At 51.1% G+C, this 27,912-nt stretch overlaps 2 protein-coding genes across 5 annotated transcripts in view; both read right to left on the bottom strand.

Moving 5' to 3' along the window:
• Window positions 1–13,235, bottom strand: KNCN (kinocilin). The gene is made up of 3 exons (XM_061412094.1): window positions 6,721–13,235; window positions 4,874–4,948; window positions 1–2,895 (listed from the first exon to the last, which is right to left on the bottom strand). The coding sequence occupies exons 1-3, from the start codon at window positions 6,869–6,871 to the stop codon at window positions 2,816–2,818; spliced, it is 306 nt and encodes a 101-aa protein (XP_061268078.1). The 5' UTR covers window positions 6,872–13,235; the 3' UTR covers window positions 1–2,815.
• Window positions 13,236–13,316: 81 nt separating this feature from the next.
• MKNK1 (MAPK interacting serine/threonine kinase 1) overlaps window positions 13,317–27,912 on the bottom strand; it is a 36,468-nt gene continuing 21,872 nt past the window's right edge. For 3 of the 4 annotated variants that reach the window (XM_061412090.1, XM_061412089.1, XM_061412091.1), the window contains 6 exons: window positions 24,179–24,234; window positions 19,727–19,822; window positions 18,030–18,224; window positions 17,210–17,374; window positions 15,971–16,014; window positions 13,317–14,641 (listed from right to left, as the gene is read on the bottom strand). In XM_061412090.1, the coding sequence (XP_061268074.1) occupies window positions 14,392–14,641; window positions 15,971–16,014; window positions 17,210–17,374; window positions 18,030–18,224; window positions 19,727–19,822; window positions 24,179–24,234 (806 nt within the window). In that variant the 3' untranslated portion in view covers window positions 13,317–14,391. The remainder of the gene's footprint in view (window positions 14,642–15,970; window positions 16,015–17,209; window positions 17,375–18,029; window positions 18,225–19,726; window positions 19,823–24,178; window positions 24,235–27,912) is intronic. The other variant, XM_061412092.1, reaches the window with a different exon arrangement.

Raw genomic sequence — 27,912 nt, 5'->3', positions numbered from 1 at the left:
TGACCCAGTGGGGATGTGACTTCCAGGGGGCTGCCTGGACCCAGCACCCCCCACCTTTGGTATATTCTCAGCACTCAGTCCAAGACTGGCCAGCACAGCCACAGCTGAGGTCAGAGTGAGGCTACTGGACAGAACTAATTTCATTTATTGAATAGACTGCTGAAAGAGCTGGGTCCAAAGACCTCTCTCTGTCCCCTCACTCCCATGCTGAATGGAGGGTTCTGGATCTGTTCAGAGGGGAAGGGGCGCTTTCCCATTACACTGCCCACCACACCATCCCTGCCTGCTAGGCCCAACCTCACCTCCTTCCAAAGCATGCATGGGGAGAAGGCAGTGACTCCAAGTGGCCACTCTGTGACCAGGTTGAGGAGGTGGGGGAGGTCAGGGGCGGGGGGTGGGTCAGTTGGGAAGGAGGTATGCAGACACTCACCTGGACTGGGGGGAAGGGAGGACTCAGGAAGCCTGGGGCAGGGAAAGAGAAGAAACAGGCCCAGGCCTGGAGAACTCCCAGAGCTTCAAGGGTCCTTTGAGCCCCCACACAGTTCTTCCTCAATGGACGTAGCTCTCGCCTTTTTATGTGTTCATTTCTTAATTTATTGCACTCTGATCCCCAGCACTACTCTGTATCTGACCCTGTCAGGCATCTGGGATACCATAGGCCAGCCTGGGGGAGATCATGTCTGGGAAGGGTTGATGGTGGGTGAGGTGGGGACCACAATCCCCATGGCTCAGGCTCCCCCTTCCCCACTTCTACCCCATCCACCCCTGGGCATCTCTTTGGGGTGCTGCTGGTGAAGACTGAAGATGGACCAGAGGAAGGGTTTCCTTATTGATTAAGGAAACCAGATCTGAATTATTGTTCATGATGATGATGTTGAGGGAAAGGAGAAGGGGCATGGGGCAGGCAGGAGGGACGTGAAAAGGAGGGAAATGGAAGGAGGGGAATGTTGACTTCCCTTGGGCTGGAGGAACCAAACACTCCCCAGCCCACCAGCATTTGGGCAACTGATTCTATCCATGGAGCTCTATCCCACTGTGGTCAGGCCCCTGGGGCCTGTGCAGAGGGCAGCAGAGGGTAGAGCTTTGGGCAGGTAGAGAGAAGGATCCTGAATGCGAGGTGTGGCTCCACAATCTCTCACTGTGGGACTTGATTCCTTTTCCTGCAGAGCCTCAACTCCCATCTGTACAATGGATGGTCTCTGCTACTTTTGATGTAATTTTCCAACATCCACTGGGAACTTTCCATGTGCCTGGCTGTCAGCTCCCTACTTTAATGAAGGGGGGAAATAGAGGCCACTAAGAGTGCTGTGGGCTGTGATGGAGCACAGAGAATCAGGGGAGGCTTCCAAGAGGAGGCGTCATCTGCAGTGATCCTTGGAGAATGAGACTCCTCATAGCTTGTCTTCTGCTCAGGACAGACAAGCTACAGGACAGGAGCTTTCCCCTACCAGGACAGGAGCTACATGGAGCAGAAGTCTGCTCAGAGGTCACCTTGAGGGCATAGGCGTGTGAGGAGCAGTGGGGAGGGAGGAGCAATGTTTTCTGCACAGTCACACACCGGTCAGGTCTGCGGCCCCAAACCCTGTGAATACGTGGAGCCTGAAGTGGCTTTCCAGGGATAGCCTAGGGAATTGTTTCTCCATCAAACTGAAGCCATTTAACATTTACAGAGAAGGCCATGGCATCCCACTCCAGTACTCTTGCCTGGAAACTCCCGTGGGTGGAGGAGCCTGGTGGGCTGCAGTCCATGGGGTCGCTAGGAGTCGGACACGACTAAAGTGACTTAGCAGCAGCAGCAGCAGCAGCGACATTTATCGAGCATTTACTGTCTACGCTTATGCTAACTGGAAAAGGGCAATAGGCAGTAGGTTTAAACAAAATTAGTAATTGTTTTGTGAAAAAGGAGATTTCAACCTGTCTGGAGAGTGTCGAGAGAGGGAGACAGAGGCTGGTGGAAAAGGACGTGGAGGGCATTGTGGTTGAGGGACACTTGGAAGGGGGCCTTCAGAGGTGGAGGTTTGATAGGCAGAGAGGCACGAGTAGGGGACATCTAGAACACGGGCCAGGGCTTGGCAGCGCCAGGGCTTGGAAGCTCGGATGCGTTTAGGTTGCTCAGGAGCAGTGAGAGGGTAGGGAGGAGAGGAAGGCTTGGAGGTCTTATCTGCAGTCTGATCTTGAAAAGCCTTAAACAGTGGAGTCAGACCTCAGGAGTCTCAGCACAGGGGTCAGCTCAGGAGCCGCCTCCTCCTGAAAGCCTCCCGGCCTTGCCTCCTGGGCTCCTGTCAAGGCAGTGGCCACTTCGTTTTTCCAAGCTCTGCCCCTTGTCTGGTTCACTGCTACTCGGGGCCTGTCCCTGAGGAGTGGTTCAGAGCTTCTGATATTCAGAAGAGTCTGGTCCGGCCCCTCCATCCAGCCAGTGAATTCTTGAGGCCCAGGGCCAGGCCTTCGGGGCTGAGGGCTCAAAACCCGGCTGTGGTTCCCGAGGGCTTGTAGCTCACTTCCCTGGCCAGGATGGAGCAAGGGACTGGGGCATCACTGGGCCCCACATTCCAGAGAAGCCAGTCAGGAGATCAGAAAGGGAAGAAAGCTGAGCTGCCGTCCAGAGAGAAGATCCAGGTCAAGAGCCTTCTGAAACTAGAGAAACCTTGGTCCCAGCCCCGCCCATCACAGGAATCCATTTCCAATGGCTTTTGCGGATGCAGGTCTGGCGTCTCCAGGAGCTGGTTCTTCTCAGGTTCGGATCCAGGCAGGCTCTGAGACTGGGGGAGCAGGGGGAAGAGCGCACAGGGCAGGGGGCAACCCCTCAGCCCCTGCCTCAGCCCTCCCCAGTCCCCCGGCCCCCAGCCTTCAGCTTCTCCAGGGTTCTGCTCACGGTGGACAGGCTGCTACGGGCTCCTGTGGGAGAGACCAGGAGAGGGCGGCTGAGTGGACAGATTCTGGGTCAGAGCCTCCCAGAGGGACCTGGGGTCAGAGGGGATAGAATGGGGAGGGAGGGAGTCTTGGGGGGCAGCCTGGTTTAAAGAGACATGGATGGTCAGAGTAGCCCTTCAACAGGACAGCAACATGGTGTGGGAGTTAGAGGCAGGACTGGGGGCTGACGGCCTAGTTTCTGGCCCCACCACTTCCCAATTGAGTCTCATAACCTCCCTGGGTCTCAGTCAGTTCAGTTCAGTTGCTCAGTCATGTCAGACTCTTTGCAACCCCATGGACTGCAGCACACCAGGCTTCTCTGTCCATCACCAACTCCCGGAGCTTGCTCAAACTCATGGCCATCGAGTCAGTGATGCCATCCAGCAATCTCATCCTCTGTTGTCCCCTTCTCCTCCTGCCTTCAATCTTTCCCAGCATCAGGGTCTTTTCCAATGAGTCAGTTCTTTGCATCAGGTGGCCAAAGGATTAGAGTTTCAGCTTCAACATCAGTCCTTCCAATATTCAGGACTGAATATTCAGGACTGATTTCCTTTAGGATGGACTGGTTTGATCTTCTTGCAGTCCAAGGGATTATCAAGAGTTTTCTCCAAAACCGCAGTTCAAAAGTATCAATTCTTCGGCACTCAGCTTTCTTTATAGTTCAACTCTCACATCCATACATGACTACTGGAAAAACCATAGCTTTGACTAGACAGACCTTTGTCAGCAAAGTAATGTCTTTGGCTTTTTAATATGCTGTCTAGGTTGGTCATAACTTTTCTTCCAAGGAGTAAGTGTCTTTTAATTTCATGGCTGCAGTCACCATCTGCAGTGATTTTGGAGGCCCCCCAAATAAAGTCTCTCATTATTTCCATTGTTTTCCAATCTATTTGCCATGAAGTGATGGGACTGAGTGCCATGATCTTAGTTTTTTGAATGTTGAGTTTTAAGCCAACTTTTTCACTCTCCTCTTTCCCTTTCATCAAGAGGCTCTTTAGTTCTTCTTCACTTTCTGCCATAAGGGTGGTGTCATCTCCTATCTGAGGTATTGATATTTCTCCCAGCAGTCTTGATTCCAGTTTGTGCTTCCTCCAGCCCAGCGTTTCTCATGATGTACTCTTCATAGAAGTTAAATAAGCAGAGTGACAACATACAGCCTTGATGTACTCCTTTTACAATTTGGAACCATACTGTTGTTCCATGTCCAGTTCTAACTGTTGCTTCTTGACCTGCATACAGATATCTCAGGAGGCAGGTAAGGTGGTCTGGTATTCCCATTTCTTTAAGAGTTTTCCACAGTTTGTTATGATCCACACAGTCAAAGTCTTTGGCATAGTCAATAAAGCAGAAGTAAATGTTTTTGTGGAACTTTCTTGCTTTTTCAATGGCCCGACAGATGTTGGCAATTTGGGCCTCAGTTGCCCCATTGTATAAAGTGGGGCTAATTATAGGACCTGCCTCATATGGCTGTTCTGAGAATGAAACAAATCAACATATGGAAAGTGCCTGGAACAGTGTCTGGGATGGAACGTTTTGCTGAGTGCTCAGCATCCTACCATGGGTGGCAGACACTGGGGGCGGGGGCACCTTTGAGAAACTCTTGCCCTGGAATTTCCCAGTGTGGCGGGATGGAGGAGGAAGGAGATGCCCAGTTTAGGGTACCAGCTCTGAGAGTTGGATTCCACTATGGGAGAGGAGAGTGAGAGGATAACTGGGCATTGGGCTGGGGGAGGGAGGGCAGTGTGGTGCTGTACTGGGCCTGACAGAGAAATCTTGGGGACCAGAGGGGCTGAGCTCGCTGGGAGCAAGAAGCGTTTTGACTAAGCTCGTGGAAGAACTATGCAACACTTCTGCCTCCCTGTGATTGGAGAAGCCCTCTTTGCACTTCCATCATGGTGGCTTCTCTGGGCTGTGTACCCAGAGGGGAAGATGGAAGGTAGACTCTGGAATTTCTGGAACTTACCCTCTTTATTTCCATTGATGCTGGATCTTCCCTCCCCATGGTCTGCCCCTGGCTGGGGGTGGATTCTCAGGCTCCCTGTAGGATGAGAGCACCACAAGCCCTGTGGTTACTAAGCCATTCTCAAATCAAGTCCAGCTACAGGAAGGGAAGTCCTTCCACTTGTCTACTCCCCATCCTGGCTGCTGTCTTTGCTCCACTACTTCCTTTACGTCTCCCACATGATCTGCGCAGATTTGGGGAGGGGAACAAAGGTGGAAGAAATGGGCCCTTGAAGGAGAAGACAGCAGATATTTAAGGAGGTGAGGGTCCTAGGGAGAACTGGGGATGAATGTGTAGGGCTGACGAAGATGGGAGCACCTATGTGGGGAGCTGAGATGAGGTGAGGAGCTATTTAGGGTCCTGAGGTCTCAAGGGAGCTAGAGGGTCTTCATGGAAGCTCAGGGATGAAGTAGGGTTATCTGGAGGCCTCGGAGGCTTTGGGGAAGAAGAAGAACTTATCAGGGGACATGGGGGTTCTAGGTGTTCTGAGCCGGTTCAGGGACTTAGTGGAAGGCTGGAGTCTGTGTGCAGTCACGACAATGCCTACACAACATACACACACATACACAGCATCTCTAACACACGCAGCCAGTACAGTCACTCATGTGGGCTTGGCTGTACTGCACAGTGGGCTGCAGACTCACACACAGAGGGTCTCACGCAGTTCTTGGAGGAGGTGGGGGTGGGGGAGAGGACTCACCTATAGTGGGCAGGATGTGGTCCAGGTTGAACCGAGACTTCAGGAAAGGGTAGGCCAAGATGAGGAGCCCTAAGAAGAGAGACACGGAGGGGTTTCATGGTGAGGAGGGAGCCTGTTTAGGCGAGCTGTGTGAAGCTGGGACTGGGCTCTGGGTGTGAATGGGAGCAGCGTGAGTGAGCAGGGTTGGGACTGTGGGTGTGTGAATGTAGCCTGGGAGTGTGTGCACCAGTGGGGGGCATTCCCCAACACCCAGCCCCAGGAGGGGGTGGGGAGCGGTGCCTTTGGGGGAAGGGGTTACTGGCTGTGAAGGCCTAGGCTCCTGGCTCCACCCTGCCCAGGCGATGGCAGGTTGGTTTCTTCCTTCCTCTGCAGCTGGAAATGGGCCCATTGGCACCCCCCAGCTCTGGTTCCCCACCCTCCCCTAGGGCTCCCAAGGGCAGGACCGGAGGCTCCTCAGTGAGCTGGGGAGGGGGTCGCGGAAGAATGGGTCCTGCTCTGTCACTCCCCAAGGTTTTGGCCCCTGGCCTGAGTTCATAGGTGCAGATGCCAAAGCCCACTGACCTGGTGCTTCTGGTTCTGCTCAGGGATGTGGGATGTACCTAGCACCACTGTGGGGATATCAGTGGGCCAGACTCGGACAGACAGATGCCTGGATAGACAGATCTGCTATGGCAACATTCCAGGAAAGAAAAGGAAACCCTTTGTCTGAGCCGGATCCTGTCAGGGCTCAAGGAGGGTCCCACAGAGACCTCTGTCCTTCTCTACCCACCCCCTACCAACTCATCCGGAACAAGCTTATGACTCCTAACACTAACTCAAGAGCCCAGGGCTTGGGACTTGGGAACCGGAGCAGGAGTGGCTCGAGAGCAGTGTTCACCAGCTTCTGCTCCACGCCTCCTCACCCCTGCAGTGTGCCGTGGGAATCTCACCCCAGCCTCCCTCTCCCTCCCTGTACCCCTGATGGCTGCCTTGCTCACACCTCCAACTTCTATCCTCCCCAACTGATTCCTGATGACCCAGCTCTTCCCTCCATTTCTTGTTCACCTGGCTGTGGTCCCCTCACCCCACCCCCGCCCCAGGTCCCTCTCTGAGCCCAGCACCTTCTTACCGAGACCAGCAGCGCCAATAAAGATCCCGCCCACGGCAGCTGCGGCTTTGGAGATAGAGACGCCGATGATGATGCTGCCCGCCACGAGGCTGAGGGCCACGCAGGCCAGCTGCAGGCAGCGGAAGTCTCTGCTGCTGATGGGGATGTCCATGCAGGCCTGCCTAGGGCACTGCCTCCACCAGCAGAGCCTGTCCTGAAACAGCTCTGGAGGTCTCGGTCCTCTTGGGTGTCTCCTTGCTGGAGCTTCACCTGCAGGAAGAGAGTCTCTGGGCAGTAAGATTCTGGACTGCTAACCTTTGGGTTTATCTGCAACCCTATCCCACCACAGTCTCAGGGTCCCCACCTTGAGTGAGGATCTCTCCCAGGTCACCCCAACTTACTATTCCTCCCCCTATAGGCTCCTGAAGCTGGAAGCCAGTCTCAGGATTCCTGCCTGACCACATCGGGCATTGGCTGCCAGAGCTCTGGAGAGCTGGGCCTGCGACCTGGGGGTTCCCCTGCCAGCCTTCTCTCTGGAGAGCTCAGCCTGAGCTCCCCTGCCCAGGACATCCTGCCCCAGGTCCCTGGAGCCTGATCGGCTGCCAGTGAGCTTCAGCCTATTAAAGTTTAAAGCAATGGTTGCAAGGGGGAGGGGGTCCAGAGGACCAGGCTTCCTCAGAGATGTAGGCAGCAGGAGGTGCTGAGTTATTCATGAGGTTGCAATGTGAGTTGCTGCCGACAGGCCCATGAGGGAAGTCAGCCCAGGTTCCACTGTGGGTCCTGGAAGGGGCCGGATGAGTCGGTGGCTTCATATGGGGCTCGGCAGCCAGAGACGTGAGGACTCCTGGCCACATGCTCAGGACCCACTCTGCTGCTCCTTTGATTGGAGGTGAACCCAAGGCCCCTGCTTGGGGTCCTGGAGACGGAGACCTGGAAGGAGACCTGGATGAGGCTCAAGAGACAGACAGGAACAGCGACAGGGCCAGGAGGAGGTGAGGGGGTCCTTCCATGTCCACTCTTTACCCCCACCTTGGCCCTCTCTGGGCCCCAGGCAGGGTGAGGACAGTCTCTTCTCCTCAAGTAGGTTCCCGTTTAGTTGCAGAGGGCTGAGAAGGGGAGCCCCTCCAGCTCCCCTTGGGGTCCTTGGTGGGGAGGCTAACAGGAAGGAGCAGTGGTGGGGGCAGGGTGGGAGAAGGGGTTGGCAGGGGCCGGGTTATCAGCAGCTGGGATCTGGAGATTGGCATGAGGCTGGCGCCTCCTGACCTCCAGGCCGAGCTCTGTCCAGCCTGTCTGACCTACTTTCAGGATCCACCAAGTGAAGATCAGGCAGCGGTAACCCACCCCAGCCCGGCCCAGCCCTGTCCGGTACCCTGGGCCAGCCCTCAGCACTAGCTGCATTCTCTGGCCCTTTATGGATCACCACAGTTCCCGGGGTCCCATCACTAGCCCCAGTGGCCTCTCTTTAGATCGCCTGTCTCTCCCCTCCATGTCTACCACCTGACATAGCCTGGCTATGGTAGGAAACCCTCTGGCTTCCTCCTGCCTCCACAGCCCCTGGCCGCCTTCTCCTCTGTGGCCCTTCTGCTGAATGTATGCATGGCTCCTGCCACCTGGAGACCCCTCATCCTGCAGGACCCTGCTTGGGCAGCCCCAGCTCTGAGGAGCCATTCCTGATGGCAGCTGGGTGGTCACGTCACCATCAGTGTGGGCTACCTGTCCCTATTCTCTGCCTCTTCTGTAGACTGTGAGCCCCTTAAGGGTAGGTTCAGGGACTGAGCGCCATTGAATGGCTAGAGGGCACCTGGAGTGGGCTTCCGGACACAAGGACATTGCTCAGGGAGGTCTCAGACCTGCACAACCATCTCGGATTGATCGCGGGCACCATGGGAGCTCTGTCTTTAACTGGAGGCTTTCCTGGTGGGGATAGAAGCCTGGGAAGACCAAGGACATCTGACTGAGCTTCAGCTGAGGGAAGGGCCCGCCAGGAAGCTGGAGTGAGACCTAGCAGGGCAGGTGTGAACTCAAAGGTGTGGAGAAAGGAGGGTTGACCACAGAACAGCAAGGGGACCCTGAGCCATGTTCCTGGCCCTCGTTCGGGGAAGCCCCTGGGGGTGGGCATCTCCAGCCACAGCTGCAGCTGCCAGCATCCCCTCTGCCTCTCACCAGGATGAGGTCTGATTACTCTTCTAATTAGGCATCAAATGACAGCCCTGTCTCTGTCACACGTAACTGATCCCCCACTGACTAGTTTTAGAAAGAGCTATCAAAATAATTGTCCATGGAAATGTGTTCCTGAGACATCAAGCTCTGGGAACCTGAGCACCCCCTACAATGCCCTTGGCCTCCATTAAGTGTTTTCATAACTCTGGCTGGGCGAGGCCTGTCCAGCTCTTCTCCCGTTGTCAGGCTGAGGGTGATGAGTGCACGCCATCAGTAAGACAGCGCTCTGGTTCCACGTCTCTGAGGTGGGAGCCTCCCACTGTGGGCCTCGCCTTGCTCATCTGGTGAATGGGGATGGGGATGGCAGGGGAGTCGGGGGTGCCTGTGCATTGCGATTTTCTGATTCCAGAACACTCTGATCTGTAAAAATTGGAGACAAGTTCTAAATTAGAGATTTTCTTTGACACTGTAAATCCCTCTGGGCAGAGAGGCAGAGCAGAGACTGTGGAGGAGAGACACATAGAGCCATCCTCAGCGAAAAGATCACAGAACCTCCCAGCTCCTCTCCAGAACAGATGGGGACACCGAGACAGGGGGAGGTGGATGGACAGCCCAAGTCCACGATGGATTCTGGCGTCCAGCTTCCCCGCTCAGTTGGGAAGGGGGCCAGCACATCTCTAAATTGTCTTCTCTGAGGTGGGACGAATTGGCAACCCCACCATCAGTGGGAGACATTGTGTTCAGAAGACTCAGCCAAGTCCTGCCTGGTTCCCTCGTGACAGGAGTGTCACTAAAGGCCACTGCAAAAGTGTGACATCTCCTCTTCTATTTATTCACACTGTTCATGGGGTTCTCAAGGCAAGAATGCTGAAATGGCTTGCCATTCCCTTCTCCAGGACTGATTACAAATGGAGAGATGGGAGACTTGCTAATTTTTTCCTGCAGCAATTTTGGCCATACCAGCTCTGAAAAAGCAAATGTATGCTTGCCCTTGGGTGATGCACTTGCTGTCACAGGTAAATGAGATGGAAGCCCAAGGCTCTAGAGCCTGACCACCCCACATTTCCTCACCCCCAAGCTCAGAACCGCCCCCCACCCCCGGAGCCTGGGTCCTCCAGGCCCCTGGATCCAGAGTGTGGCTGGGCCTTGGGTTACCACTGAATTCTGTCAGGAAATCTCTTTTTCTCAAGGGGAGGGTTGGAGGGGGCCTGCCTGTGCTCTTTCCTTCCCAGAAGCATGAAGTCCAAGAGTGGCATGGGATGGGGAGGAAGGGTGGGTGAAAGATGTCAGCTTGGTTTAGTTCTGTTTGTTTTCCTTGAGGGCTAAGGACCCTGGAAAGGAGTGTGATTAATTCACTGATCCCCTGGGGGATGGGCAGCTTTCCCAGACTGTTCAGAAGCTGAAGTCGGGGAAGCGGCTTCCAAGGCAACTGCTACCATGGCAACAAGTGCCAACCGTTGGGGGGGACCTTGCTTCTCACTGCTCCCCTCAGACCTCAGCAGCTGGAGCAGCTGGCATGGGACCAAGGCACCGCTGATCACTGAGCTGGATCTGGCAAGGGGCAGTCAGCCAGGAGGGAGGAGGGGCCCTCAGAGCTCAGGAAGGTGGACCCTCAGAGGGAGAAAGACTCCAGCACTGTCCCCGACCCCCCCATGGAGCTCAGACAGGAGTGCTCAGGGTCCTTGAGAATCAGGACGGGCTGGGGCTGAGGCCTGCCAGCCTGAGTCTGGGGCATTGCCACCCTCCTCTAAGGGCAGCCAGCGCATGAACATAGAGCTGGGACACTGGCTGCCACAGTTCCAGGTTCCAGAGCCTCACTTAGCTTGTCTGCCTTGCCCCAGCACAGCCAGGCACAGGGCCTAGTACCCAGAAAGGGCAGGAGACTTCCCAAGGTCACCAGTGAAATGACAAAGGAAGGACTAGAACCCAGGGCCCCTGGCCCCCAACCTGGCTCTTCCCCTGGCGTAGCAGCTGCCCTTTGGGGACAGGGACCCTGGCTCAGAGGGGCAGAGCAGAGTGTCAGCAGGAGAATCCCACAAAGGGCCAGAGGTCAGTCCCATGTGGAAAGCCCAGACCCATCTCCACCCACACAAGAAGCTTTTCTCATCTTCATCACTGGGGTCCAGTTGAGCAATTCTGGCCCAGGAGACCATTAATAACTACAACTATTACAGCTAACAGGCTTCCCTGGTGCTGCTGCTGCTACTGCTGCTAAGTCACTTCAGTTGTGTCCGACTCTGTGTGACCCCATAGACATCAGCCCACCAGGCTCTCCTGCCCCTGGGATTCTCCAGGCAAGAACACTGGAGTGGGTTGCCATTTCCTTCTCCAATGCATGGAAGTGAAAAAGTGCAAGTGAAGTCTCTCAGTCATGTCCGACTCTTAGCGACCCCATGGACTGCAGCCTACCAGGCTCCTCCATCCATGGGATTTTCCAGGCCAGAGTACTGGAGTGGAGTGCCATTGCCTTCTCCCTCCCTGGTGGCTCAGAGGTAAAGAATCTGCCTGCCAATGCAGGAGATGTGGGTTCAATCCCTGCATTGGGAAAATCCCCTGGAGAAGGGAAATGGCAACCCACTCCAGTATTCCTGCCTGGAAAATCCATGGAGGAGGAGCCTGGTGGGCTACAATCCATGAGGTTGCAAAAGAGTTGAACACGACTTAGCGACTAAACAACAACAATCACAGCTAATATTTACGGAGCACTTACTATGTGTGCTTGTAACTGCTCTAAATACTTCACATTTATTAATTTGTAACTTCACAACAGCACCATGAGATAAGCATTAGCTTCCTCAGTTTCTTTCTGGTTTAAGGAACTGAGACCCTTGGAGAATTAAGTAACTTGCCCAAGGCCAGTAAGTGAAACAGCTGGGATTTGAACCCAGGCAGCACAGCTCTGGGAATCAGGTCTCTGTGGGAAAAATTCCACTTCTACCTTCCTAGCTCTACAGCTGTGGGCAAGCTGGGTTTTTGTTTTTTTTTTTCCTTGCTCTGCTTGGTTTTTCATGTTAAGTGCCATAAAATAGCACTGTAACTCATATGACTGCTGAGAATTAAATGAGATGCCTGTGAGCTTCTCAGAAAGTACTCAGTAAGCGCATGAGAATGACAGCAAAACTGAAGTAGGCACAGTGGTTGGGAGAGCAGAGCCATGGACAAGAGAGATCTTGCCAGGTGCACCCAGTGAGTAGGATGGGGGACTACTTGGTCCAGGAAGCTCCCATAAGTCACACCCTGCTGGGCCAACCTGGAGGACTGACCAGAGTGGGGTTGGAGTCTAGAGACAAGACTCACACCCTGGTTCCCAGTCTCCAGGGACAGGGAGACTTAGGGTCAAAAGGCTCAGAGTCTGTAGGCCTGTTTATCCAGCCCATCCCACGTTGGGTAGATGAAGGGATGCAAGGATGGCAAGGGTTCCTGCAAAGAAATGACCATCATCAGAAAGTACATCCTCGTCACCACGGACGGTTCACAGTGTACAACAGCTGGCAGCCTGGCCCATGACTCGCCCCCACAGCAAAGAGCCCTGCACCCCGTCTCGGCTTCCAGCTCTCCCAGGGAGAAGAGCTAGCAGCAGAGCCCAGTTGACTGCCCTGACACTCGGACCTCCCTCTGCCACCTCCTTGGGAATTTCTTTTTTTGAAAATTTGTACCTTTAAATATTAAAAAGAATTTTTTTTTTAATTATTTGGCTGGATCAGTTTTTCATTGCATCATGCAGACCTTTTGTTGTGGCACATGGACTCGCTAGCTGTGGCACATGGTCAGGAGCGCCTGGGCTCAGAAGTTGTGGCAGGTAGGCTTGGTTGCTCTTCAGCATGTGGGATCTTAATTCCCCAACTAGGGATCAAATTCACATCCTCCTTGGGAATTTCTAAAAGCCCTTCCCAAACAGCCCTCTGAGTCTGGTTCTGAGGATTACTAGGGCAAATGGGCACAGAAGCCCTCTGCTAGACAAACACATGGATGGAGGTGCCGTTTTTCTTTGTTGCCAACTCTGGGAGGACAAACACAGTCCTGGGCACACAATGGAGCCTCGAGAAAGTCTCAGTGCTGCTTCAGACAGGGGACTCTGCTCTGCTTGGGTGGGTGGGCTGGGCTGGGGACAGGGTACACCTGTCGAAGTGCTCTTTGAGGTTAGCTTGCATGAAGGCTGCTGACACAGCCTCTTCCACCCGATGGGAGATCCTAAAAGGCAGAGGCTGCTTCCTACTTCTCTCTGGGTCCTGGCACAGAGTAAGAGATTGACAGATGGTAGGTGAATTTCATTTCCTCACTTAAAAAAGAGAAGCAATGATCTCTCCTTCACCTTGTGTCATGGATCCAATGAACTGCTGTATTTAGACGTCTTGACAAGAGGCACTCCACTCCCTCGGCTAGACTCAGCCCCTCTCCAGAAGGTCTGTCTCCTTTTCAGGACTGCAGGTGAAGAAAGGACCACCAGGAAGACACCAGAATTGAAAACAGTTTTATTAAAATAAGTGCAATGTGTTCTTGCACCGTATAAACATGACATATGCAAATCAATTTTCTTGGGTAACTAAGCAGCTCAGCTATCTGATGCTGGATATGCCTCTGTGCTCACCAGCAGCGGACACCACATGGCTCCAACCAGGGTGGCTGGGCAGCCTCCAAACTCGCACCACATCAGGCACAGAGCTCCTCACTGCCCCAGACCTGCACTGCCCTCCGCAACAGGCCCGAGGGAGGAAGCAGCAGACAAACTGGTCTCTAAGTCACTCATTGTCTGAACAGCTTAAAACCAGTTAAGAGTAACAGAAATAGCTGATTAACATCTTCCAAATGCACGGACATTCAGGAGAGAAGGGTGAGTGCCAAGAGCTCTGGAAAGTCCCGGGCTCATAGGGGGAGTTAAAAGTCTCATCTCTGCTGGAAGAGTGTGGTTAAAAACAAACAAACAAAAAACCCTGCATCTTTAAAAACAAAATAATACTGACTTTAGCAGCAACCCCAAACAAGGAAGATGATAAATGAGGGACACATTTCGGTCACAGCAAAGAAAGATTATGTGCTTCTCTGCGCCATCGACTGGAAGACTGATCTGGCTTCCTGAATTGAGGGGACGGCTTCGATTAGCCATGGGGGAGGACATCCGGAGGACACAGGAAGGTGGAAGGACCGCCAGAGCGGGTGACAGTGCGGTGAGAGGGAAGAGCCTCTGTCAATGGACGCTTCTCAAGGCTGGCTCCCTGAAGGCCGCAGCCCCAGCCCTACAGCTGCCTGGCGGTGAGAGTGGGCTGGATCCTCCATCCACGGGTGGGTGAGCAGGTGGGTAGGAGCCCAGTGAAGAGACGTCCCTGCCGCAGGCCATTATGCAAAGTGACAAGTGATTGCTTTCCTTTTCAAAGACGACCCTCCCCCACTTTGGAAAAAGCTTTTTCCATGAGGACTCTGGGGACAGGAGGATGAGAGCCTTCATGGAGGAAAAGGCCTGGACGGAGCTGCACAGCAGGCCTCTCATAGGTTTCCAGGGTGGCAGGGCCTGGCAGGCCTGGGGCCCAGAGTGGGTCAGGGCGCTGGTGTTGTGGGTGTCGGGCTAGGTGGCGCATCTCCACTGCGACCTGCCTGGGCCAGCGCCCTCCGTCGGGCCAGGCGAGACTTGGAGGGAGGGGAGAGCTTCACAGAGCAGAGGCCCTCAGCCAGCGCCTCGGACTCCTCGGCCAGCTTGTTCTGCTCGTTCTCCTCGTGCTGAGACAGCTGGCGGTTAAGGGCGATGGCCTCAGCCGCAAAGAGCGTCAGGTCCATTGTGCTGCTATTCCTGCAGGGATGGGGGAGAGGAGTACGGAACAGAGGGAGGCAGGGTTCAGCGGGGTCCGCTGGCCAGCTGCCCTACACCTGCCCCAGCTGCTGCGGTTCTGTGCTCCCACTGGACTTTTCCAAGCTGGCACAGGTTGCTCTTCCCAAAGAGATTCTTGCATGGGTTTGGAATCTGACTCACTGGGACTAGAGAGGCTTTGAGCCTCAAGGACAGTCTCTGGACTTAAGAGCTGGGACAAACGCTCCCTTCTATCCAGAGCCCCCTCTTCTGAGCTCTCAGGGCTCTGCACACAGCTCCATCAGAGGAAGGGCCACGGCACATGAAACTCACCCACATACATCCCTCTCCGTCAGGATAGGGGGTTCCAAGAGCAGGGGCTATGCCTTTATGTCTGAGTCCCAGAACCCGGCTCTGGGTTTGCTGAACCAGTATTCTAAGGTGGACCTGAGGTTTGGAGCCTCGAAGATTCTTGATGCAGCTCTACAGAGTCAGGGAGGAACCCAAGTTGGACTCAAATGATTTGTGACTATAAAGTGAAAGACCTCCCTGTTTAGTTCTGAGAAACTGGCCAGGAGGTTGGCTCCCAGAGTCTTTAGCCCTGGCTCTTGAGAAATGGGAGTGCTCACTGGGAACACGATCTGGTGTTAAAAGGCACTAGTGTCAAATGGATCTGGTTCAAAGTCTCACTCCCTAGGCTACTGGGTGTATGCGTGTGTGCTCAGTCATGTCTGACTCTTTGCAGCCCTATGGACTGCACCCTTAAGTTAACTTCTATTCTTCAGTTTTCTCATCTATAAAATGGGAGCAATAGGAACATCCCTCTTTTAAACTTATTGTAAAGCTTATGGGATACAACACATGCAAAGCCCTTAGTACAAAACCTGGTGGGTGGTATTTCTTATACAGTGGCTGTTATTATTGTCTGTCTAGTAGTGTATATGACTCTTGGTCCCTCTGCCTTACAGGGCCCTGGATTTCTGCTACTTTTAAATACCCCCTGCAGTAGAAGGAAACCTTGGTGTGTTTTGGGCTGTAAATAGTGATTTCCAGTTACGAATCATGAGGATCCACAAAACAGGTTTTTCTTCTGCAAACAGCTTAGGGAGGGATATTAAAGATATTGGGGCAGGGCAAACCAGCTGGAAGAGAAGAGAGGGAGCAGATTTACTGTAGAGGGAGACAAGGAAGAGAAGCGGGAAGAGGGAGGCCAGACATCTGAGCTTAGAGATGGGCTCCACGTCCCCCACCTTGGCCCCAGCATGGCTGAGAGCTTGAAGGAAAAGTTAAAGCCAAATGAAGAAGGGAGTTGAGTGTAACAGGAGCATTTACCTCTGGAGGACTTGCGGCGTGGGGAGTCCCCTTTCTGGAGCTTGCTAGAACGGGAAGGACAGATGTGTGGGTAAGCACTGCCCCCTCTTTCAACTGCGGCCCCTACCCAAGCCAGCAGAGGGGGCAGCTTACTAGAGCTTCGGGCCCAGCACAGGGACTTGCCCAGGCATGCAGCCAGAGTCAGACCTTCCAAGGAGACAGCAAGCAAGGTACAGCACCCAACCCAGCTGCCTCTGCATGGAGAGCCCTCTCTCTCTCTCCCTGGTGAAGTCCTAATCACCCTCTGAGACCCCAGCTCCAGGTCACATCCCCGTGAGGCATTCACCTTGTCCTACTGCCCCCCAACCCCTGTCCCAAGCAGAGGTGGGTCTTTGTCCTGTGGTGCCCTGAGCACTTTAGATAAGCATCTGCCATCCTATCCTCATGTCCCCTTGGTTCCCTCTCCCCATCAGAGCATGAAGACAGGACCCTGGTCCTGCTCCTCCCACTACTGCCAGAGTGTGTCATGTGGCAGATGCTCAGTATAGACAGCAGCTCTTGGGTGGCTGGGAATTAGCCACTTGGAGACCCATGGATTGGGTCCCCACTTGTAACTGGGGCTGGCAACCAGCCCCAGGGTCAAGGGCCTGGCAGACCAACGAGACAGTAAGATCACAGGAGGTCTGGCAGACCCCTTGGAGGGACAGGGTCTGCTATCATGATTAACTGAGGAGGATGCTTAACAATGTTTTCGAGTGAAAACTTGGATCCTTCCTTGGGGAAAACAGCAGCATGTGCCTCTCAGGAAAGCTGCAGCCAGACCCCAGCACCAGGAGGAGAAGTTATGAGCCCCCAGTGCAGCTGCACAGCAAGCAGGGTGGCTAGGCCCTGCTTTTGCACACTCTCAGGTAGTGGCACTTCTGTGTAAGTGGCGGTGCTCCCAGCTAGGCTGCTCCCTGGGCTGTGTGCCTCTGCCAAGGGTGGGAAGCATGTGGTGAATCTCCTAGAGGCTTCTGTCCATTCCAGAGACACATGGGTCACCTAGGGGCTTAGTGTGTGGTCAAGGTTAGGTCCAAGTCAGTGATATCTGTAAGGGGTCAGCATGGGGTGAGGTCAGAGGTCAGTTCAGTTCTCTATGCACAGGGGATGAAGCTGCCATCCGACTCCCCTCAGCTGAGGTCAGCCACCAGGATGTGAGAGCTTCCTCATGGTTTTGCTGCAGGCCTGAAGAGGTGGATGCACTCTCCCTGGGTAACTCACCCCCTGCACCCATGGGTGCTGAAGAACTTGGGCAGCGCTCAGTCTCTGCTTCGCATCTCGGACCAGGAGCTTGGAGATGAGGTCTTTGGCCTCGTTGGAGATGTGAGCCCAGTCCTTGTCAGGAAACTCATACTTGCCTTTCTGGATGCTCTCAAACAGCTTGTTCTAGGTAAAGAAGATTCCTCCTGAGGCCATAGCAGCCAGGGGGTGGGCAGGGTGTACCTGTCATGGTCTGATCATATGGATCCAATCGCCCTCAGCTGCAGGTGCAGCTGGTGGCCCGGGTAATTCCCGCCAGGGCTCCTTCCCCAGCCCCTCCCCTCCCCTGAATTGTCAAACTGCACAGAACACGCTGGGTGGGTGCGATGGCTATACTACTTGGGCGGCCGGGTGGGCGGCTAGTGAGGAACGAGCAACCAGAGAATAGCGCCCAGTTCCTCAGCCCTCCGTCCAGATCCCTGGGCTCCTCTCCCCCCAACCATCATCCTTATCCATCCTCCTCCTCCCTCGACATATGCAGCTGTTACAAACCTCCTGTCTTCAATCGTCTTGTTCCTTCTACTTGCATTTTGTGCCTCTCCTCCCCTGGGGCCAGACTCTGCCCCTAAGACTCACTCAGCTCAGGAGTGATCTTCTCTAACAACCTCCCCTGAACTCCTCAGTGGCTAAGGGCCTGATTATCTCCATCTCACCTGATGGCTGCCCTTGGCCAGAGAGGGACAGGGCACGATCCACCTGCTTCCGGATCAGGCACAAGCACCGAGCCCTGTCCTGCTTGGCCTCCCACAACCCCTGACCCCGCAGCAGGCCCTGGGCTCACCTGGCACACTGTGCAGACCTCTCCCCGGTCCCAGCCACAGTCAGCCCCACAGTGACCCACAAAGGGCGGGTAGCCGCTCAGCATGATGTAGAGGACCACGCCCAGGCTCCACAGGTCACAGCGCTTGTCGTAAAAAGTGGCCTCGTCCGTGAAGACCTCCACCACCTCGGGGGCCATGTACTCTGCAGAGCCGCACTGTGGGGGCCAGACATGGGGAAGGGGGAATGGCAGAGAAGAGATGGGCTCAGTCCAGGGAGAGGACTGTGATGGGACTTGAGCGAGAGGATGGAGTTGCAGAGGAAGAAGCTGTCAGGAAAGTCAGCCAGAGAGCTTGCTAGGTGCCACCAAGGCACTTAGAAAAGCTGGGTCACTGGACATTTGACACCTGAGTCCTAGCATTCTCTATGATCCACAGCCCGGTTAGTTCCAGGTCACCCCTATGATCTTCTCAGGTCCTTCTGCAGTATGCAGAGACCCTTGGTCAAGAAGCTCCAGGCATCTCTCCCTGCACTGGCTCTCCGCACACAGTCACACAGTGAGCAGGTACTGCCATGTCCCGGGAGCATAGCTCTCAGAAGACGGCCAATTCCATAAAGCAAGGATTTCTTCAAGTGAAGTCCTGCCAAACCTCCCTGCTAGCTTTGAGCATTCTGTAAGAATTTAGAATTAAGACACCATCAAAGCTAAGAGAGCTCTTAGAACAAAGCCAATCTCCTCAGGTCTCCCATTTACGGAGGTGAAACCAAGGACTAGAATGGGACAGGGGTTTGTTCAATACATCAGTAGCAAACTAGGACAAGAAACCAGAATTCCTTCCTCCCATCCTTGCACAGAAAGCTGCTGATAAAAACAAAATAAATTCCTTTTACTCCCCTCTTCATTATTGCAGGCTCACTGGGAGACAACCCTCCTCCCAACATACAAAACTAATTTGGTGGGAAGATGGCGAGTGCAGAAAGGACATTTTCTTTGTTATTGGCAATTAGAGTTAATGACTTTGAAAACAGGGTACCTCAGTGTGGTAGAAGCTAATACAGAAACATCTCTAATAATGTTGCTTAGGATGAGACACGGGCATATTTAATCACAAGTCTTAAAAAAACATTATAAGGAAAACTCACTTATGAAGCATGCAGATCTCAAAAGAACTATATAATAATTAGAGTATAGCCAGTATGTACAAGACATGTCTGAGGAAGAAATAGCTTCCAGCAGCCCATCTGGGGAGGAAATGGGAAGTGAGAGAAGCAACAGGATAACTTGGCCAGGCTTACGTGCAGAGAGTCTGGACCTCTCAGTTCTCACCACACCACAGAGACATTCCTCATCCTCACCACAAAGTGGATGTGCCCCAACTCTGCGGTGGGAATGGGAGCTGTCCACACGCCATGAGCAAAAGGGTGGGCCTGGGAGTAGTGCCTGTCACCTGGGACAGGGGTCAGGACTCAGCCAGTTCTTATAGATACAACTTGTCTCCTCATTAGCAGTGCACCCATCCCAAACTAAAAGCTCCAATGTCAGTTTCATTGAGTAGGGGAGGGGTGGGGGATTGGGGGTGGTTATCAAGACAAGAAGTCAGGCTAAGCAACTTAGGTAGCAGTAGATACACTTGGTTTCCCTTCCCCAGCCCTCAGTCTGTCTCCAGAGCTTTGGGGACAGGAGCTCAGGAGAGGGCACAGGTGCCCGGCCATACATACTGGAGTAGTCAGCTCTGGTGTGGTTATGGGGGTGCAGGAGTTGTTCAATTTCACCCCACTGCCCAAGTCAAAGTCACAGATCTTCACTGGAGACACCTGAGAAGGAGAGCAGGAAGCAAAGTTACAAAGAGGAGCAACCGAAGAGCATGAGGAGACAGCATGTGTGGGTACAGTCATGCGGCCCCACACTGGAGCCCAGCTTTACCTGCGGTCATTTTCCCCTCCTTGAGTGAACTAGAGATCACCTGAGCGTCTGTCCTAAGGTGTCCTCTTCCCCGTGCTCTTTCCTTATTTCCTGACTAGGGGAAAATGTGTGTACCACCTGGGGTCAGACTGTTGTGGACTTGCTAGAAGACAGGAGCAAACCTATGGACTTCCTGCCAACAGTGCAGGCTGCAACTCAGAAGTTAAGAGAACTTAGTATGTATCCCCTAAGTATGAACTATCCCTTGTAGCTCATTCACTGCAGGGCAAAGGAGTTTTGCACAAAACCCTTGACCACTTCAGGTGGCTTGGGGTGACTGACCAGGTTTTGCTTGCTTGGAGCTTTGTTGATTTAAGCATTGAAAGTTCTATGTTTCAGGAAATCCCTCAGGCTAGGAGGGCTGGTCATTCTGGGCAGCAGCAATGTAGCAGCCCAGCTCCCCTAGACTGGACGCTGCACCTCAGACGGCAAACGGCACAGATCATCTCTGCAGCCACGTGAGGCCACTGTGCACACACGTGGTGTGGGAATGGTCTGCGAGGTGGAAGCAGCACAGTGGGTGAGTCAAAGTGCCAGTCCTTACTCACTATTTGCCTGCTATGCCTTCTTCCCTCCCTTCCTTGGCTCTCCCTTATAGTCTACCCTTCCCCTTTTCCTTTTCACTTAGTTTCTCTTGTGGTTAAAATACTGGGTTGGCCACGAAGTTCATTTAACCCAAATGAACTTCGTGGCCAACCCAATATATATAATATAAATTTTAACTATTTTTAAGTTTACAATTCAGTAGCATTAATTATACTCATACTGTTATGCAACCATTACCAGTGTCTTTCCAAAACCCTCACATCACTTCAAACTGAAACTCTGTATACATTAAGCAATAAATTATTCCCCCTCTCTCCAGCCTTAGTAACATCTAACCTACTTTCTGTCTCTATGAATTTGCCTATTCCAGATATTTCATTAAATGGAATCACACAAAATTTGTCCTTTTGTGTCCAGATGGTTCATCCAAGTGGTAGCATGTGTCAGAATATCATTCCGTTTTATAGGTGAACAATATTCCAATTGTATGGATATACCACATTTTGTTCACCCATTCATCTGTTGATGGGCACTTGGATTGTTTCCAGCTCTGGCTATTGTGATTAGTGCTGCTATGAACACTGGTGTTCAAGTCTCTGTTTTCAACCCTTTTAGGTATATACACAGGTGTGAAATTGCTGAGTGTTACGGTAATGCTATGCTTAGCTTTTTGAAGAACTGCCAAACTTTTTCACAGTGGTTGCACCATTTTACACTCTCACCAGCAATGGGCAAGAGTTCCAATTTCCCTACATACTCATCAATATCAGGTAAGGCTTTATGGGGGTCCTTGCTGCAGCAAGGGGGAGCAAAAACAAGCAACAAATTCTCCTGTTTACTCACCCCCAAGGGCATGGTGAGCTTGTTCCCTAACGGGGTGAAGGTAGGGGTGTGTCCAGGAGTCAGGCAGGAGAGGTGGCTTAAGTGGTTTTGTTTACCTCTTAGGTGGCATCTCATCAACACTTTTTATTTTCTGTTTTCTGTATTATAACCATCCTAGTAGATGTGAGGTGGTATCTCACTGTGGTTTTGATTTGCATTTCCCTGATGACTAAGGGTTAGAAGAAGCACAAGCTGGAATCAAGATTGCTGGGAGAAATATCAATAACCTCAGATATGCAGATGACACCACCCTTCTGGCAGAAAGTGAAGAGGAACTAAAAAGCCTCTTGATGAAAGTGAAAGAGGAGAGTGAAAAAGTTGGCTCAAAGCTCAACATTCAGAAAATGAAGATCATGGCATCTGGTCCCATCACTTCCTGGGAAATAGATGGGGAAACAGTGGAAACAGTGTCAGTCTTTAGTTTTTTGGGCTCCAAAATCACTGCAGATGGTGACTGCAGCCATGAAATTAAAAGACACTTACTCCTTGGAAGGACAGTTATGACCAACCTAGATAACATACTGAAAAGCAGAGATGTTACTTTGCCAACAAAGGTCTGTCTAGTCAAGGCTATGGTTTTTCCAGTGGTCATGAATGGATGTGAGAGTTGGACTGTGAAGAAAGCTGAGCGCCAAAAATTGATGCTTTTGAAGTGTGCTGTTGGAGAAGACTCTTGAGAGTCCTTTGGACTGCAAGGAGATCCAACCAGTCCATCCTAAAGGAGATCAGGCCTGGGTGTTCATTGGAAGGACTGATGCTGAAGCTGAAACTCCAATACTTTGGCCACCTCATGTGAAGAGCTGACTCACTGGAAAAGACCCTGATGCTGGGAGGGATTGGGGGCAGGAGGAGAAGGGGACGACAGAGGATGAGATGGCTGGATGGCATCACTGACTCGATGGACATGAATTTGAGTGAACTTTGGGAGTTGGTGATGGACAGGGAGGCCTGGTGTGCTGCGATTCACGGGGTTGCAAAGAGTCAGACACAACTGAGTGACTGAACTGAACTGATGACTAAGGATGTTGAACATCTTTTCTTACTGGCCATTTGTATACCTTCTTTGGAGAAATGTCTTTTCAAGTTCTTTGCTCATTTTTTAATTACATTGTCTTTTTGATGTTGAGTTTTAGAAGTTCTTTACATATTTTGGATATTAAATCCTTATCAGATATGTGATTTGCAATATTTTTTCCCATTTGTGGGTTGCTTTTTCACTTTCTTGATGATGTCATTTGACACTTAGTCTCTTTTAATTTTCATTTTTCAACCATAAAAAGGGGCAACAAACCTGTGTTATGAAGATCAAATGAAACAAAGGATACGAAAGTACACTGTAAATCAGAGGTGCTATGACAGAGTGGTTCAGAGCACCAGTGGAGTCCGGGATCAGACTACCTCAGCTTTAATCTCTGAAAGTGTTAGTTGCTTAGTCATGTCTGACTCTTTGTGACCCCACAGACTATAGCCCACTAGGCTTCTCTGTTCATTGAATTTTCCAGGCAAGAATATTGGAGTGGGTTGCCATTCTCTTCTCCAAGTTTTAATTTCTGCTACTTATCAACTGAGTGACTTTGGGCAATTTCTTACTCTATCTAAACTTCAGTTTCCTCATCTCCATAAAATGAAAATAATAGTATCTACCTCATGAGATTTTATAAAAACTAGGTGAAATAAGTGTAAGTGCCTGGCGCAATGTAAGTACTCAAAAAATGTTAAACATAATTATTAATATTAACCATAATTATAATCATGATAAATTATAGTTTTATGCCAGAGCAATGGACAGGAAGCCACAAGCTCTTACTTGAGTGAATTTATTTCTATCTCCCACAAAAGCATTCTAGTAGCAGGCTGATTCACATGTTCCCTCACAGTCATTCCTTATTTATGAGCTCTCTCCGAATCCATTCCAAGACACGTGTATCGTGAATATGTACATGTATACACACAGAGCGAGGAATGTGGGCCATCAAAATAACCCATGCTTAAACTCTCCTAACAAAGAATCTGTCAAATTCACATATGCTTATGGAAATGCAAACACTTCCATTTAGTAACAGCTTAAGATAAAGATTAAAATAGGTTGCATTTGGGGACTTCCTTGGTGGTCCAGTGGTTAAGAATCTGCCTGCAAATGAACATGGGTTCAATCCCTGGTCCAGAAACTAAGATCCCATATGCAGTGGGGCAACTAAGCCCACACACAGCAAACCACCAAGGCCGTGAGCCAGCACAGCCAAAAATAGGTAAATAAATCCAATAGTTTAAAAAGAATAGGTTGCATTTGTTCAACACCAAGTATAAATGTCTTCTTTTTAATGGGTACCTTTGGAAATAAAAATGGAAGCAGAAACCCTTTTTAAGAACTTGCTTCCTAACTATAGCTTGTAGTGGTAGACGATAGCAGGCATACATTCTGTAACATAAACGTCATTCACAAGCCGAGATTTGCTTGATGTAAGATCGAATTGTTGTTTGACTCACATCTACTGCTCTAAACGTAGGTGCAGTGGACTAGAAAACAATCACTGTGTTCAGGTCTCATACATTTTACAAATTCTTAGGTTTACGGCAACTTGCTCATAAAGAACACAGAAGGGCCCAGGACTAGCCCTGCCTGGGACGTAGAAACACTACATATTAGGATAAGACTCTCACGTGTCTGTAACAGTCAGTTCAACTGAGGCTGAGAGAGCCGCTGATGATTTACACTGAAAGTAAGGATGGCTTCCCTGCATCTGTGTCAACTGTGACACCCCAAATCAGGCCCCAGGTACCTTTTCTGGAGATTCACACAGTATATTTTCTGGCTTCAGATCACGATGAGCAATGCCTGAAATGACAAAGAACAAAGAAATGGTTAACATATACACACAATTATCAAACATTCCACACACAATTAATTTTTTCCAAATGCTGTTGTTCGCAGATTAATTCCCAATTATGGTACATTAAAAAATCAACGAGCTACAGGAGTCAGAAGTAACCAGAGACACAAACAGAAAGCCCAGTTGATTCTGCAAGTTCTTCTGAAGCAGAAGCTTTAGAAGTCTGGCAGGGATAAGAAGGGCTAAATGAATCCCAGCTAGCCCACCTCTCAGCACTGCACTGCCAACCCTGAGTAAGCAGCCTAATACGAACCAGAGCAAAGAGCCCTCCAAACAGCCCTGCTTGGAACAGCAGTGAAGAAATAATTAGTGTCTTGTTTAAGAGCATCTCAGGGGGCTGGAACTACTTTACCTCATTTCTTATTGTGTGGCCAACTTAAAAAAAAAAAAGATTCCTTCAGTAGGACTCCCTGAATATTCAGAGGATTGAGAGTTAGTTAACAAATCTCCCAAAGCTTGTCTGACTCCCTTCTTACTTGCTCTGCATGTAGAAGACAGTCCTATCAGAAGGTCAGCAAGGACTGCTCTGGCCCAAGGGTGCTGTTCTTAAGAACCTCCCCCGTATTTTGGGCTTCCCTGGTGGCTCAGTGGAAAGAATCTGCCTGCCCCCACTCCAGTACTCTTGCCCGGAAATTCCCATGGACGGAGGAGCCTGGTGGGCTCCAGTCCATGGGGTCGCTAGGAGTTGGGCCCGACTGAGCAACTTCACTTTCACTTTTCACTTTCATGCATTGGAGAAGGAAATGACAACCCACTCCGGTGTTCTTGCCTGGAGAATCCCAGGGACGGGGTAGCCTGGTGGGCTGCCATCTATGGGGTTGCACAGAGTCGGACACGACTGAAGCGACTTAGCAGCAGCAGCAGCCAATACAGCAGACATGGGTTCAATCCCTGGATTGGGAAGATCTCCCCTGGAGAGGAAACAACAACCCACTCCAGTATTCCTGCCTGAATAAGACCGTGGACAAAGGAGGCTGGCGGGCTAGTCCCCATGGGGTCAAAAAGGAGTAGGATGCGACTTAGGGACTAAACAACAACAATCCCTGCATTTTGGTTAGACCTCCTTGAAGGAGACCACAGGTAGCAGCTTACACGAGGCATTAAAAGCTGCTGACTTGGCCAACAAGGCATCTGAGGGTAAACCATATTCTAACCAAAGACACTGACAAAGACTCATGGCCATGGTATTTTAGTGGTGGACTAAGAAATCTCCCATTCCTTTTTCCTCCTGCAGAGTATATGGTGCAAAGATAGAAGAGCCGTAAAATAGAGTAGAAGTCCAACAGCTACTGCTTGGAAGTACTGGGAAGCAGCAGAGGATGCATGGAATAATGGAGAACAGCAGACTCTGCTTCACTATACCTCCCTTGCTGATCAACTTCGCCGGCAGCCCTCTGGCTCACTGGCAGGAGGAAGAGGTCCAGCCCACCGGACGCTCTTCACTAGGGAGGAAGAACCTAAGCTCCAGCAGGCTAAGTAACTTCATCAGTCACCTAATTGAATGAGAACCCAGAGCAACTCAGTCCAGGCTGCACAAATTGAGCCAGGCTGCAGCTTGCTGCACTAAAAGTGAAAGATATTTTCCATTACAGCAAGTGCTCCCACAGAAGGATCACAAGCCACACATGGAGCCTTACTCTTCAAATAGATGCCTGTGGCCCCGTCATCCCCCGGCCTGAGAACTAAGAGTCAGGCGATAATAATGGGCCTGCCTCGGTGAGCACACCGGCCATCGAGCTGCTTCAGTTCATTTCCCAGAGGTTGAGCTGCACTGTGTCCAGTATTTAACAGTATGGAACTTGTTTCAGGCTGACCCATTCTAGCCCAATTCATCTTTCAGGTGTGAAGTTATTTAGAAAACAGCCAAGTTCAGCTGCAAATCGTTTTTCATCCCCTCCAACTTCTAGTCACATGGGCAGCTGGCCATCTAGATGTTAACCAGCTCACTTCAGAACTCCTAAGACACCACCAGCCTCTGGTCCCTGTAGTGCATTCTGGTGAAAATAAATAAATAAATAAGAAATAAAATCACCTTTACCCCCCTCCAAGGTATGGATCTTGTAAAAAGCGTGACCCAGTTTTGCAATCTACCGAGGCTGCTTGGAGAGCAGTTGTAAATCTCTGTCAGGCAGGTGTTACGTACATGCATCCCAGCTTTCAGAAACAGAACTACTGCTATTCATCATGTTGTGCAAAGTACGGATGCCCCCTTCTAGGAATTTTCATCCCATGTGCAAGTCAGGCCCCTAGCGTGGGCATGGAGCAGTTTCCTCAGGCCCCAGAGGAAGTGAGGTGGATCAGTGAGCCTCCCCTCCTGCACACGCCTCACCAGCTGCACTGTATCACTGGCACAAAGCAGGATGCAGGAGCACCATGGCTGCAAGTGGACCTAAGCACTCCTGACCAACGAGCCTGGCCACTGTCACAGAAGTGAAAGGAGCAGAACTAAACCTCAAAGTATGCGCTCCACCCCCACCCCCAGAAGGCAGGATACTTTTCTTTAAGGAATTAGTATAAAGAGGAAAAATGCTGCCTGCCTGGTGGGGGTGGAGGGTAGAGGAAATATTTTTGAAGAACTACTGTGTGCCAAAAAAGCAAAATGGCTGTCTGGGGAGGCCTTACAAATAGCTGTGAAAAGAAGAGAAGCAAAAAGCAAAGGAGAAAAGGAAAGATATAAGCATCTGAATGCAGAGTTCCAAAAAACAGCAAGGAGAGACAAGAAAGCCTTCCTCAGTGATCAATGCAAAGAAATAGAGGAAAACAACAGAATGGGAAAGACTAGAGATCTCTTCAAGAAAAGCAGAGATACCAAGGGAACATTTCATGCAAAGATGGGCTCCATAAAGGACAGAAATGGTATGGACCTAACAGAAGCAGAAGATATTAAGAAGAGGTGGCAAGAATACACCGAACTGTACAAAAAAGATCTTCACAACCCGGATAATCACGATGGTGTGATCACTAACCTAGAGCCAGACATCCTAGAATGTGAAGTCAAGTGGGCCTTAGAAAGCATCACTACGAACAAAGCTAGTGGAGGTGATGGAATTCCAGTTGAGCTATTTCAAACCCTGAAAGATGATGCTGTGAAAGTGTTGCACTCAATATGCCAGCAAATTTGGAAAACTCAGCAGTGGCCACAGGACTGGAAAAGGTCAGTTTTCATTCCAATCCCAAAGAAAGGCAATGCCAAAGAATGCTCAAACTACCGCACAATTGCACTCATCTCACATGCTAGTAAAGTAATGATCAAAATTCTCCAAGCCAGGCTTCAGCAATACATGAACCGTGAACTTCCTGATGTTAAAGCTGGTTTTAGAAAAGGCAGAGGAACCAGAGATCAAATTGCCAACATCTGCTGGATCATGGGAAAAGCAAGAGTTCCAGAAAAACATCTATTTCTGCTTTATTGACTATGCCAAAGCCTTTGACTGTGTAGATCACAATAAACTGTGGAAAATTCTGAAAGAGATGGGAATACCAGACCACCTGACCTGCCTCCTGAGAAATCTGTATGCAGGTCAGGAAGCAACAGTTAGAACTGGACATGGAACAACAGACTGGTTCCAAATAGGAAAAGGAGTATGTCAAGGCTGTATATTGTCACCCTGCTTATTTAACTT

Source organism: Bos javanicus, chromosome 3, assembly GCF_032452875.1.
Source record: "Bos javanicus breed banteng chromosome 3, ARS-OSU_banteng_1.0, whole genome shotgun sequence".
In the NCBI taxonomy this organism is placed as follows: domain Eukaryota; kingdom Metazoa; phylum Chordata; class Mammalia; order Artiodactyla; family Bovidae; genus Bos; species Bos javanicus.
Note: the sequence above shows the minus strand (reverse complement) of the source record. Positions and strands in the feature narration are given on the sequence as shown.

Excerpts from the sequence above, each read along its gene's own strand:
- KNCN (XM_061412094.1), bottom strand. The coding sequence starts at position 6,871 with ATGGACATCCCCATCAGCAGCAGAGACTTCCGCTGCCTGCAGCTGGCC. Across the intron at positions 4,949-6,720 it reads TATTGGCGCTGCTGGTCTCG|GGAGCCTGAGAATCCACCCC; the intron begins GTAAGAAGGTGC and ends CTCATCCTACAG. Across the intron at positions 2,896-4,873 it reads CATCAATGGAAATAAAGAGG|GAGCCCGTAGCAGCCTGTCC; the intron begins GTAAGTTCCAGA and ends TCTCTCCCACAG.